Source organism: Prunus dulcis, chromosome 7 (assembly GCF_902201215.1).
Source record: "Prunus dulcis chromosome 7, ALMONDv2, whole genome shotgun sequence".
Taxonomy (NCBI): domain Eukaryota; kingdom Viridiplantae; phylum Streptophyta; class Magnoliopsida; order Rosales; family Rosaceae; genus Prunus; species Prunus dulcis.
In genome coordinates, this window is record NC_047656.1 from 7,301,634 (window position 1) to 7,313,934 (window position 12,301).

The 12,301-nt window shown below is 35.7% G+C and overlaps 1 protein-coding gene across 9 annotated transcripts; it reads left to right on the plus strand.

Annotated features, from left to right (window-relative positions):
* The first annotated feature begins 1,058 nt into the window (after positions 1-1,058).
* On the plus strand, positions 1,059-10,484 carry LOC117634805 (folylpolyglutamate synthase). 9 transcript variants are annotated; one of them, XM_034369031.1, is made up of 16 exons: positions 1,059-1,157; positions 1,811-1,973; positions 2,261-2,472; positions 2,663-2,728; positions 3,169-3,278; positions 3,476-3,536; positions 4,248-4,331; positions 4,891-4,947; positions 5,141-5,201; positions 5,475-5,521; positions 5,670-5,747; positions 6,593-7,090; positions 7,275-7,353; positions 8,286-8,441; positions 9,425-9,627; positions 10,017-10,484. In XM_034369031.1, exons 1-16 carry the CDS (start codon positions 1,137-1,139, stop codon positions 10,074-10,076), a joined length of 1,956 nt encoding a protein of 651 aa, XP_034224922.1. In that variant the 5' UTR covers positions 1,059-1,136; the 3' UTR covers positions 10,077-10,484. The 9 variants fall into 9 exon arrangements, with proteins under 9 accessions (XP_034224922.1, XP_034224926.1, XP_034224923.1 ...); XM_034369035.1 differs by lacking the exon at positions 9,425-9,627; XM_034369032.1 differs by lacking the exon at positions 4,248-4,331.
* The last annotated feature ends 1,817 nt before the right edge of the window (positions 10,485-12,301 follow it).

The following is a 12,301-nucleotide window of genomic DNA, read 5'->3' on the forward strand; positions in this document are numbered from 1 at the left end:
ATATATGTTTTTTCATATTTTCAACAACATGTAATAGTATTTTATGTACATTTTTTTGTAGGTTTTTTTTTATAGGTAACATACAATTTTATTTTGTCTATTTTTGTATTTAACTTATATGTAGTCTTCTAATTTATGTTCCTAACTTACAGATAACATGATTTATCACTAAGTTTTTTTCGTTGCTAATACTAACACTATTTACGTGTATGTTAGGTGCATAATTTAATATGAGTGCTTGTCTGATAGATTTGTATAATATGTGGGTCTTTAGTTTTTTATTGATTAAATTGTATTTTATCAATATATTAAGAATATTATCAAAGAAAGAATTCAAAATTTAAATTCTGGAATTCAATTACAAGGAAATAATGCATTAAATTTAAATTTTCAATATGTTTACCTTATTTACCTCAAGGGGTAAAATCGACACAATAAAAAAAATAATAAATATCAAAGGACCTACGTTGAAAACAAAAACGCGCGGACTAAATTCAATAACAACTAATCGTTTTGAACCTAGATCTAAGAAACCCAACTTTTAATAATTTTTTGGTGTTTAAGAAATTATAATTATCAATAGAAGAACAATACCCAGTGGATTGAATGGAAAAACAGCCGTTGCCATGGCTTCAGAGACAGAACCAAAGACGAAAACATATATTTGAGAAGTGAGAAGGAGGAAGGCTGCGGTATTTGGTAAAGTTTAGCCCGTACAATTTTCTGGCAGGGATGATGGATGACGTTAACGCCAATATCAAACGGACGTTTAGTTCTGTCTCGCCATAGTTGTAGTTATCCAGGTGCCGTCATCTCATTGGTCCATACTACCACCTGTCAAATGCCACGTGGTAGTACAGTACCACACCAAATGTCGTCTAGGGTCTCACGCGTGGCTCTCCTCCTACCCCTCGGCTAGCTAAATTTACTTTACAATAATTATGGGGTATGAATTATAATAAATCAAACCTGTGGGATTCGATTGTGATTAAACCAAAATTCATGGAGTGAAACTGAAATTCTCCCTATATAAATTGATAATAGATTGAACTCACAAACTCACAAACGCACAAACGCGAGGACGCAGACACATCACTCCATGAGAAGAGCGGCACTGAATCTCCAACTCAAGCACCATGCCTCCGCTTACTTCCTCTGTCAGTCTCTTTCTCTCTCTCTAAATGCAAACACATACAGAACGGTCATGTTCATGTTCATATGGAAACTTCTTTCTCTGCCTTTTTATGCTTTTGTGGAAGAAAAAGAAGCATAAATTTTGTAGAATAGGATAAGAACAAGGAGAATCTGTTATCTTCTTCTGTTCCGTAGCATAAATTTTCCTTCTAATCTTCTTGTGCCCATGTACCCCTGAAACATTCGTAGAGAAAGATTATGATGAAAGACTTTGGAGAGACATCTTTTCTTATGGGTGATGAATTGAATTGTTATTAATTTTTCAGAATCAGCACAAAAGGATAAGATTATTTGACTAGCTTTCTCTCATATGCATGTGTCAACCAATTTTTATTTTTAAAATAAAGTATATCGTTGTTTTTTTTGTTTTTACGCTGATGAAAATGAGGAAAACGAAAAAAACGAGAAATATATCCAGCTGAATTGGGTGTAGGTGACAATTGTGTGTCACCATGGCTTGGGTTAGATATGGGAAAATACTTTTCCTCACCCTGCCATTACAGACAGCCTAAAGTGTTCCATGATCTCAATTTTGTTATCAGAGCATGGCATTTAAAAAAAACTTAAAAAATAAAATAAAATCTTTTAGTAAACTTAAAAGTTATTGTGTTTGCAGGTTGATGCTCTCCCGATGAATGTCTATACAAACACCCTCCTGAAGTGTGAGAGATTTGAAGTTTCACACTTCCATGACCGAAGTGTTCGCTTGTTTACTAATAAAACATGGAGATCAAATAATGTGCCGGCTTTTAGAGGCACAAGTCATCTTAATAGACGTGGTAAGTTCATTTCCCTGCAAATGGATGTTCAGAGTTTCTCATGATAAATGTAATCTCTTATTGATGTTTTTGACAAGTTGCTTTGAAGCACTGTAATTTGGGGCCTCCTTAAGGAAATAAGATCATGTGAGATTATGCCAATCTATGGGTGAAATCTAGGACTTGGACTCTGTTGTTTTGTCATTCTTTAAAAAATTATCTACCTAGTTGTTTTAGAAGTCATCTTTGTGCATGGTGGAAGAGATTAACCATGAGTTTTTGAACTTTTTTCCTGGCTTAATTTTTAGGTTATAGATCTACAAAGATATCATCTCAAGTTATGGAACAAATGCAAAGCAATGTGTTTGTCAAAGAGTACTCAGAGGACTTACCTGTTACATCTTCATATGAATCGGCCATGGAAGCACTTTCCTCCTTGATTACACGTAAAAAACGTGGAGAGAGATCATCTGTAGGTGGTAAATATGGGAAGTTGGAAAGGATGTCGATATATCTCAAGGTAATGTACTGACACAGTACAATGAGACCAGCATGCTCTGAGTAGTTATTGTTGAAATTAAACTTACTTGATTGTGAATGTTGTGGTGACTATCTAGTTTGATTTGTACCTTTGTAGTAACATATATTGTTTTTTAAATTTTGATTTAGTGTTTGTAGATTGAAATGCAGAATGCTTGGTTTCGTTACAGATACTAGGCTTGGAGGAAAAGATAGGAGGACTCAAAATTATTCATGTGGCTGGAACAAAGGGCAAGGTGCTTTCCCTTTAAACTATAAACTCCATATCCTCTATAAATCAGACTAAAGCTTTCAAACGATTAACAACATCTTTTGAAATATCATTATGATATCCAACCCTAGTAGTGTCGATAAGGTCATAGCTGATAAGGTCCGTAAATAAGAACATGTTTTTTAACTTGTTAAATGAGATATTAACTGATCCAATGATTGAAAACATATTTTTATTAAAGTGTCTGATTAGATGTGTTACTTGACAAGGATTCAAAGTGTCTGAGATGATACAAATGGGAAAGATATTAGAAGTTTAGTATTCTTATTAATCTTACATTTGTCTAAGGGTTATTGCATGACACATAATAGTCAGAGAACACATTTCTGCAATCCCTCTCTCTCTCTCTCTCTCTCTCTCTCTCGCTCAATCTTTCTGTTTTTCTTTTGGGCTTTCACATTTAAGGGTTCAACATGCACATTCTGTGAGGCTATTTTGCGGGAGTGTGGTTTTCGAACGGGACTGTTCACTTCTCCTCACCTGATAGATGTGAGAGAAAGATTTCGGATCAATGGGTTAGTATTTTAACATAAAAATGAACTATATTGCTTATCTTTTGTTTGGATACGTTCGCCATCTCTCTCTCTCTCTCTCTCTCTCTCTCTCTCTCCCCATTGCCTGTAATAGGTAACTTATGTGTACAAAATTAATCTTACATTTGACTGTCAATATAACTTTCGGGTCTGAGCTTGACTTTAAATTGCATGTGTAGGTTGGACATAACTGAAGATAGATTTCTACTGTATTTTTGGAATTGCTGGAATCAACTGGAGGTATTACTCCCATATAAATATTAGAATTCCATCTCTGGAATACTTTTAAGATATAGTTGTTCCAAATTGTAAAAGTTCTTATTGAAATCTCATACCCCAGCATGATTCATGAGCACCTTCACGAACGGATGTATAGTTGTTCCATATTGTATGCAATTAATGATGATCACAAAATAATCATTGTTCCATATTGTAAAAGAGTTTCTATTCGAGTCTCATACCTCAAGCGGGTTCATCAGCACCATGCATGGCATTTCAGTAGTGCTCCTGTACCTGCTGTTAGATGTGGCATCAATTCGAATTGTACCGGTCATATTCATCAAAACTCAAGATGTTTTGGGCTTTCACTAGACTGAGAGCTTTGGTATGCATTATTTTTGCTTCAAATTCTTGGAGAAAAATCCCTATGTATATGTATTTGGACTTTTCAGTTTCAAGAGCATCAGAACAAATTCATAAAAGCTTAAAATTTATACGAATCATGGCTATCATATTCCAAATTGGGAAGACTTTAGAATCTTCAAGAGTACGTGTGAGCTTGATTTTTAAATTATGATTTAATAGGTTGCATGTGCATAAGATGGTCTTTAGTAATTTTGATTACTGCTTGATAACTTACCAAATAACAACTTATGGTACTGATGCTTTATCCGTGTTAAGCGCCCAAGTTGTAAAACACAGCTTTTTGATTGTTGAAGCTTGAATTTGCAGGAAAGGGTTACAGAGGACCTGCCAATGCCTCCACTATTTCAGTTCCTCACTTTATTAGCTCTCAAAATATTTGTTTGTGAACAGGTTAGTCATAGAACCTTAATTGCATATAAAGCTTCCCATTTTGGAATTACACAGATAGCTGCAGCAAGGAGTTCCTTTTGGTTTTTTGGTTACTCATCTATTTTTTCCCTTGTGTATTGTATGTATTTTTAATGATTCTCGCTACTGAAAACTGTTAGAGTCTGATGATTGGGTCATTTTATCCCTGCTTTCGTTTGGAATTTTCTGTTCTACTGTCAGTGTAGTCATCACTCTCCCAAATGTGACGTCAGGAAATGTTCTGAAGCCTGCTTATTAGCTAGTTCCCTAATCTCCTTACCATCCCTGCATTCCCTCCCTTATTGAGGTCTTCGAGCAGTGTTCCCATATGTCTATATTAGGACTTTTCTTGTTCTGTATCAATTAACTGGATTAGTGTGTTCTATGGTTAGCTTGATATGCACTGTTTCACTAACATAGTATTAAAGCCTATTCCCGGTGTTTGAATCTTGGAAACCCTATTTTTGGTATCTAAGTTTTGTTTTCCTTGGATTTTTTCTTTTTCCTGATGTATTTTGATTGAGAACAGTACTTTTGATAGGTTGACGTTGCTATTATTGAAGTTGGTCTTGGGGGAAGAAGAGATTCAACAAATGTGGTATGCTGTATGGAACTACATAAAATTCTTGAAGTCTATTCAAATTTCAAAACTGTTTTATTTTTCTTGTTGAAGCCTATGATTAGATTATAATAAAGTGAAACTTGAGCATTCTCTTAACTTTTTTGCTGAAAGAACTGTATATATGATAAACGATGGAAATACTTATTGATGTTAGTGGTAAATCGTGCAGATAAAAGAACCTATTGTTTGTGGCATTACATCTCTGGGGATGGACCACGTGGAGGCATTGGGTGAGTCTTTTTCACTCCTCAACTTCTTTTTTCATATTTTGTTTACTGAGAGTACAATTACCTTCGTACTTTTTTATTTTGGTGGTGAAACAATCATCTTCATACTTAACATAGGGAACATTTATAATTTTGCAATTATATGAATTCTATCCTGTTTCTGAGACTAGTTATCAGTAATCAGGTATTATTCTTTTGTATTTTCCTCCATTTTAGCATTATTGTGAGCGATGGGGATATTTGGATGCTAAATTAGGTAACTATAATATTATGCAGGAAATACCCTTGGGCAGATAGCTTCTCATAAGGCCGGAATATTCAAGGTATAAATCTCCCACACAAGCAATTCAAACTAGCATGGATATGCTTTCTTTGATTATGAGTTATTTATTGCATATTTCTGTTTTGATTATTCAAATTGGCAGTTTTCATATTTTCTGAATTGGGTTGATGTCTTCCCTGCTACTGAAGCCTCATATTCCTGCATTCGTGGTAGCTCAACTTTCTGAAGCAATGGATGTAATCCAGGAGGTGGCTCGTGGACTAGCGGTAAGTCATCTCTCCTAATTCCATTGTGTAGAGGTCATAATTTGAATGTATGCATAATACATATCACACACTTGCATGTGCACATATGTATACTTTTGTTCCCTGTCAATAGTTTTCTGGTCAAATTACTTCTTACCTTTTCCATGGGCCCTAAAAGAAATTTTTTTCTGTCATTGTGATCCACCATTTTCTTCTGATCATTGATGATTTACCTCCAAAAGCTTTTTGGCCTGGTTTTATGGGCAAGCACCACAATTATAGAATGAAGTTATGAGTTTTATTATATATATATATATATATATATTATTCCTTCTTTAGTTTTTTGCACATATTTTGGATAATGATCAGGAACAAATGCAGTATCTGAATTTTTTCGTCACTCTAGTTTTCATGTGATCAAGTATGATAGTCGACAGTAGACACTAAAGCTTTCATATGATCTCGTCAAGTGTTTTAATACATTGAAGTAAATAAATGATAATTGCATAAATGCAGTTCTTGATGGATATAAATGTTCTTGTTATCCTAAAATTGAGATGAAAAAAGGTCTTGACATGGTAAAAACCTGGGTATACAAATTTGGTAATGTTTGTTTTATTTTATTCAAAGATGACATGTTATGTGGTGTAGATGGAAGCCTGTATGTTAAACAAGCTTGTAGTAGACGTCAATTTGTTGGTAATCCTTCAGTGTTCAGCTAGGCCTAACCAAAATATCATTGTTCTGCTAGATATTTTTATAGGTTAATAACTGTAGGTTCATTACATACACGTTCCCAGACAGAAGAATTTATGGATTGTTAGCTGCATGTTCTTCGCCTTTTGATCTGTATTTACCAATTGCAGGTTCCGTTGGAAGTAGTGGCACCACTTGACTGTGAGAAGATGGATGGTTTAAAACTTAGCTTGTCTGGTGACCACCAGTTCATCAATGCTGGTCTTGCTGTTTCTCTTTCTAAATGTTGGCTTCAAAGAACGGGGAATTGGGAAAAACTTTTTGGAAAACAAGCTAACCTGGAAAGCAATTTACCAGGGGCATTTCGTAGAGGTCTTTCAACAGCACATCTTTCTGGGAGAGCTCAGATTGTTTATGATACTTCTCTGAAGTCTTGCAATTCATCAAAAGTGTCTGAAAGTTCTTGTGGAGATCTAATTTTCTACTTGGATGGAGCTCACAGTCCTGAGAGCATGGAGGTTTGTGGAAGATGGTTCTCTAGTGCAGTAAAGGGAAAACAGAAGGCATCATCTTGTTTTACGGTTGAAAACATGGTGCAGGTTTGGGGGAATGGTCAACTCCAATATGGAACAGAAAAAAGGGATAAGTCTTACAAAATATCAAAGCAGGTAAAACCAATACAGATTGCTATTTACTTTAAGTGATAGATGTCTTGAGATATCTATGGACAGCTCTTAGTGACCTGAATGTCTCAGTTAATGGCTTATCATATCAACTGAATGATTCTCATGTACAGTTCGTTTATGTCTGATATAATAATTGGTCCTTGTATGTAATCTTTATGCCTTGTAGATTCTTTTATTCAATTGCATGGAGGTTAGAGACCCTCAAGTATTGCTTCCAAAGCTTGTAAGCACGTGTGCTTCTTCAGGTATTGCTGATTCACATACAGTTAATTAGTCAATTCCACCTCTTTGTTTTCCTCATTTCTTAAAAACTACTTGTTTTCTTCAAGAAGCTTTGAGATATTGGTGTCAAATTTTATCTCTTCCTCTAAAAAGGGAAGGTTCTGTGAACTTGTGGGCGGGGAGTTGGGGATGGGGCAGCGGTAGCCAGCTATCTTTGTCAGCAGAAAAGAAAGATGCAATTGTCACTTTCCTTTTTAGACCTTATATGTGATATCAGTATTCTATAAAACCGTACTAACGTATAAGCTCAATGCAATACAACAAAAACTCATTGTTAGTATAAATTTGAGAATATATTGCCAGTATTCTCTACTACTAATTGTATGGCGTCAAGATTAGTTAGGTGGTCTGTTGAAACTTTGAGCATAGCATCCTGTAAATGTAGTTTGTCTTTTTCTTTTTTCGCTGCTATTTTTTTTCCTAAGGATATATATGTATTGCCCCCTTCCATTGAGGGATTATTTGAGGGATGCCTTTTAGGGTACCCTACGAATTTTTTTTCAACTATCCAAACCGTCTATTTTTCAAGTCTTCATTCATAGATCATCCTTAAAAAAAAAAATCATACATATTGAAAATCATTAAGGCATCTAATTGAGACCAACAGAATCAATGAACACAGTGCTTCAAGAAAGTACTTAAATTTCAATAATTTAATTGAATGGTCAAATGATATTGGATTCAAGTGATTTTTTTGTAGAGATGATATTTGAATGAATATCTACAAAATAGACGGTTTGGATTAGTGAAATACAATGCGGAGTGGGCCCTACAAGGGTGTCCCTCAAATAGGCTTATTTGAGGGATCCCTCAACGGAAGCTCTCTGTATATGTATATTTCTATGGTTATGAGAGTTGAAACTGTTGCCTCATGATTTGTCAAAATATTTCTCAGGTACTCATTTCTCAAAGGCCCTTTTTGTCCCAAGTATGTCAACTTATAACAGAGTTACTTCTGCTGCCTCAGTCATTCCTGCCGATAACTTTAGCAGGGACCTGTCTTGGCAGTTCAGCCTCCAGAGACACTGGGAGAAGATGATCCATGGGAAGGGTATATACTTTGGTTTCCTTGAAAGCTTCAATTGCATTTTAATTGGTTATTTTGCAGTGTTTGCTTATTTACACACCTGATAATAATGATAAGGTATATATGTATATATTACATGCACGTATGTATTTATGTTAGACACATGCAGGCACAGACACATTTTCCTGACCATTAATTTAAAAAATAAAATAAAATAGAAAGGTCAATCAAAACATTTCATGGCTCTTATGAGGCCCATGAAACTGAGATTATGGCAGTGGTGGAATGTTTGTGATTTGCACCTGATCTTGGTCTTTGAGAGGTGGTGTTGGAAATGGATGCTAAGGTTGAAATTGCAAGTATTACATCACTGTAATGAGTTTACTGGACCTGATGGTGTCTTGGTTGAGGAGGTTAAATATCTGCTTCACCAATTTCAGAAAGCTTTGTGTTGCTGGGAGCTTGCAGCTGCAACCATGTTGCTCACGCTCTGGCCCAGTTTGCTTTAAGTTGTAAGGATTTCGTTTCTTGGGTTGAAGATACTCCTCTTTGGCTGCATCCTCTTCTCTCCCATGATATCAACTAGGGTTTCCTTTTTAATGAAATGTTCATCCTGAAAAAAGAAAAAAGAAAAAAAAAAGAGTAGAAAGATCAACCAAACACATACAGTTGCCTGGGGGAAAAAAGACAGCCAACAAAGAAATCTGCGTAACTCATTAGTGGGGGTTAGGTTTAGTTTAATGCTGTCCGAAAATCAGCTCCTTTAAGCTGTCATCATTAGCAATCCTTCATCTGATCAGATAGTTTTTGTCAAAATAGTGGCTGTGGCCTTAAAACTGTGCTATGGGGTCCTGATGTTGGGTACCTAAGAGGTGACCCGAACCATCCTCTCTGACCAAATTGTCTATCAGTATTTTGTATGCGTTCAATTTATGCATGCAGTTGAGAGTGATGTTTTGATTATTTCTTGAACAACAATCTGTCCAACACAATGTTTTTGTGCTCAGATACAGAAGTCGATACTGTTATTGACACGGAACCAAAAATGGATGCTGCAAAATTTTTGCCTTACGAGTTTCTTTATGAGGATGCTTCTCATTGCAGTCCTGTTGAAAATCATTTTGCTTGTAGTGCAGTAATCCCTTCACTGCCATTGGCTATAGATTGGCTCAGGGATTGTGTAATAAGAAACCCTTCTGTTAGAATCCAGGTAAAATTACTGGCTACAAACTTGTTCTTTCATTGATTTTGGAAAGTTCTACTATTTAACTTCATATAGATATATCAGCAGACCATCCAATTAATTTAGAATTTAAAAAGATCTAAATAGTGATTCATGTATTTCAGTACTCCATTTATCTTGATGTGTGGTTTAAAGGTCGTTTATTGTCTTTTTGGCTGGTAATAACTACATGATTGCCATACAAGTTTACTTTAAACTTATATCATGATTTCCAGCGTATACCAATTGAAACCCCTGAAAATTTTGCCCTATATTATCTGATTTCAATTTTTTTCCTGTAAAATTATGTTTTTGGGGGAAAAGTCTGGATCTTTGTACACATTCATACGTCTAAAATGCTTATTGTGGATCTGCAGGTTCTTGTAACCGGGTCATTGCATTTGGTTGGAGATGTACTAAAGCTGTTGAAGAGATGATATGTATATAAATTAGGCTGCCAATACATCTCGACCAACACTTTCTTAAACTCGTTCATGTTGCTTTTTTCTCGCAATGTTGAAGGAACAAGGCTCATCAGGTCACTTCAAGCCTGGCTTAACTATTTTTCACTAACTTAGATTAATTGTTTGTATTATTCCGTCATGTTGTACCATAAAGAAAAGTGTTCCATCCTTCATTTTGCAATTCCTTTGTCAAGGAATGTCTTGTTTGGCAACGCCATAATGTATCGAACAGTATATGTTCTAATGCGGGCTTTATTATTTCGATCAGATTTTATAGTACTATGTTGTCTATTGGTTTGTACCCAAATAAGATCATACAAGTACAAACATATAGGTGGTACTATGTTTGATGCTAGATTGAATGTAATGTGTTTAATTTGATATAATTTTACTTTATTTTGATAATATAAATTAGCACAATTTTATATGGTTAGTTTGATCTCCGTCAGAAATGAGCTAGATTGTAGTTGTTTCCTTGTAAAAATGGAAGTATGGATGGTGAATCAGAAGAGAATAAGTAGATGTGGCATAATGAGGAGAAACAGTAACTTGAATTATCATGCTGTTTATTGTAACATCCCGTCACGGATTTTAACTTCATTTTTGGAGTTTTAGAAGGAATCATTAGGGGTTGTTTGGTACAGCGGACAGTTATGGATTGGACTAAATCTTGGGACTGTCATGGATCAATTCGGATTGGCTTAAGTTGGATTAAATAACGACCTACGTTTGGTGCTGCGTCGGACTAAGAAACTAAATTGTCCATTGTAAAAATAGTAAAGACTTATGTTTGGTGATGTATTGGACTAAAAAATAATTTTTTAAATATTTTTAAATTTAAATTTAATTAGAGAAGAGTCACTCTCTTTTGTTCTCTCTCCCTTCGAATCTCACGCCCACAACCCACTTTTTCTCCAATTTCTCCTTCTTTCTTCTCTTTTTTCCCTTTCTTTTTTCCCCCTTTTCTTCTTCCGAGTTCACTTTTCTCTCCCTCTATCTTTCTTTTCCTTTTTCCTCTTTTACTTCTTCCGTGCCATTTCCCTCATCTCTCTCTTTGTCTCTTTAGATATACTTGAGAAGGCATGAAAAGTAGAACAAGGTCACTAGAGCCCAACAAAAGCTTGGGACCAAAAACAGCTTGAGCCGCAAGATATAAAAGAAGGAGCAAACAAAGTTGGAAAGGTGGGAGGGATACATCAACAAAATCATCTTAATTTTCTTCCTTTTCTCTCTTCTTCTTCCTATCTCTCGCCTTTCTCTTGTTTTCTTCCCTTCGTTTCTTCGATTTTTTTTTCCTGCGTTTCTCTATTTTTCTCTAGTTTGGATCTACTAGGAATTGAGTTTTTGAGTTTATGGTTCCATCTTCATATGAAAAGAAAAGAAAAATATTTTTTTAAGGGGAGATTGCCACTGTGTGGTTCCATTGGGTTTGAATTGGCGGTGGTGGTTAGTCGAATTGGTGGTGGTTGATTTTCTCCCAGACAGTGCTGGTTTCAGCCTTGCTGTTTTGCAAGCTTGCTATTTTGCGAGCCATATTTCAGCATCGTTGTATTGGGCCAGCGAGTGAGGGTTTTTTTGGCACTGTTGGACTCTATAATCTCATTTTAGTTGTCCCCCCTTATTACCAAACATGGGTTTCAGATGTTATTTAACCTAATCCAATCTAGTGAGGCATACCAAACACAGCATGAGGGTTTTAAAGTGGTTTAGGGGCCACTTTTTGTTCGAGACTAGTTTTGAAAAAATTTCTTCACTCCATTGCATGGAAATTGTTCTCATGAGTCGTAGACACATATTACGAGTAAATCAAACTTTAACGAATGGTCAACAGAAATGTAGTAGCACAACCGTAATTTTCGTAACATAAGATTTTTTTTAAAAACTCATGGCAACTTTCTCTCTATTCACTTTTTCTTCTCATTCCTCTCTCCCCGATTCTCTCTCCTCTCTCACGAAAAAAAGGTGCACAACGCCTGAGGAAAATTCCCGATGCCGTCCGGTGGCGACAAACAACAAGGCCGACGAACCTTTTCCCCACCACCACTGCTCCGATTAGCCGCTGTAATCGCTGAATTTTTACACAACTGACGCCTCTCCTCCCTCAACATTTCCCCTAAGTTAGTCGACGTCGTTAGTGGCTGTCATCACCGCCGCGAGCCCAATAAGCTTTGGCCAAAACCTTTACGTGTTTGGCTATA

Coding starts and splice junctions, on each gene's coding strand:
- LOC117634805 (XM_034369031.1), top strand. CDS start 1,137: ATGCCTCCGCTTACTTCCTCT. Junction 1,974..2,260: donor AAGTCATCTTAATAGACGTG/GTAAGTTCATTT, acceptor CTTAATTTTTAG/GTTATAGATCTACAAAGATA. Junction 5,202..5,474: donor GGACCACGTGGAGGCATTGG/GTGAGTCTTTTT, acceptor AATATTATGCAG/GAAATACCCTTGGGCAGATA.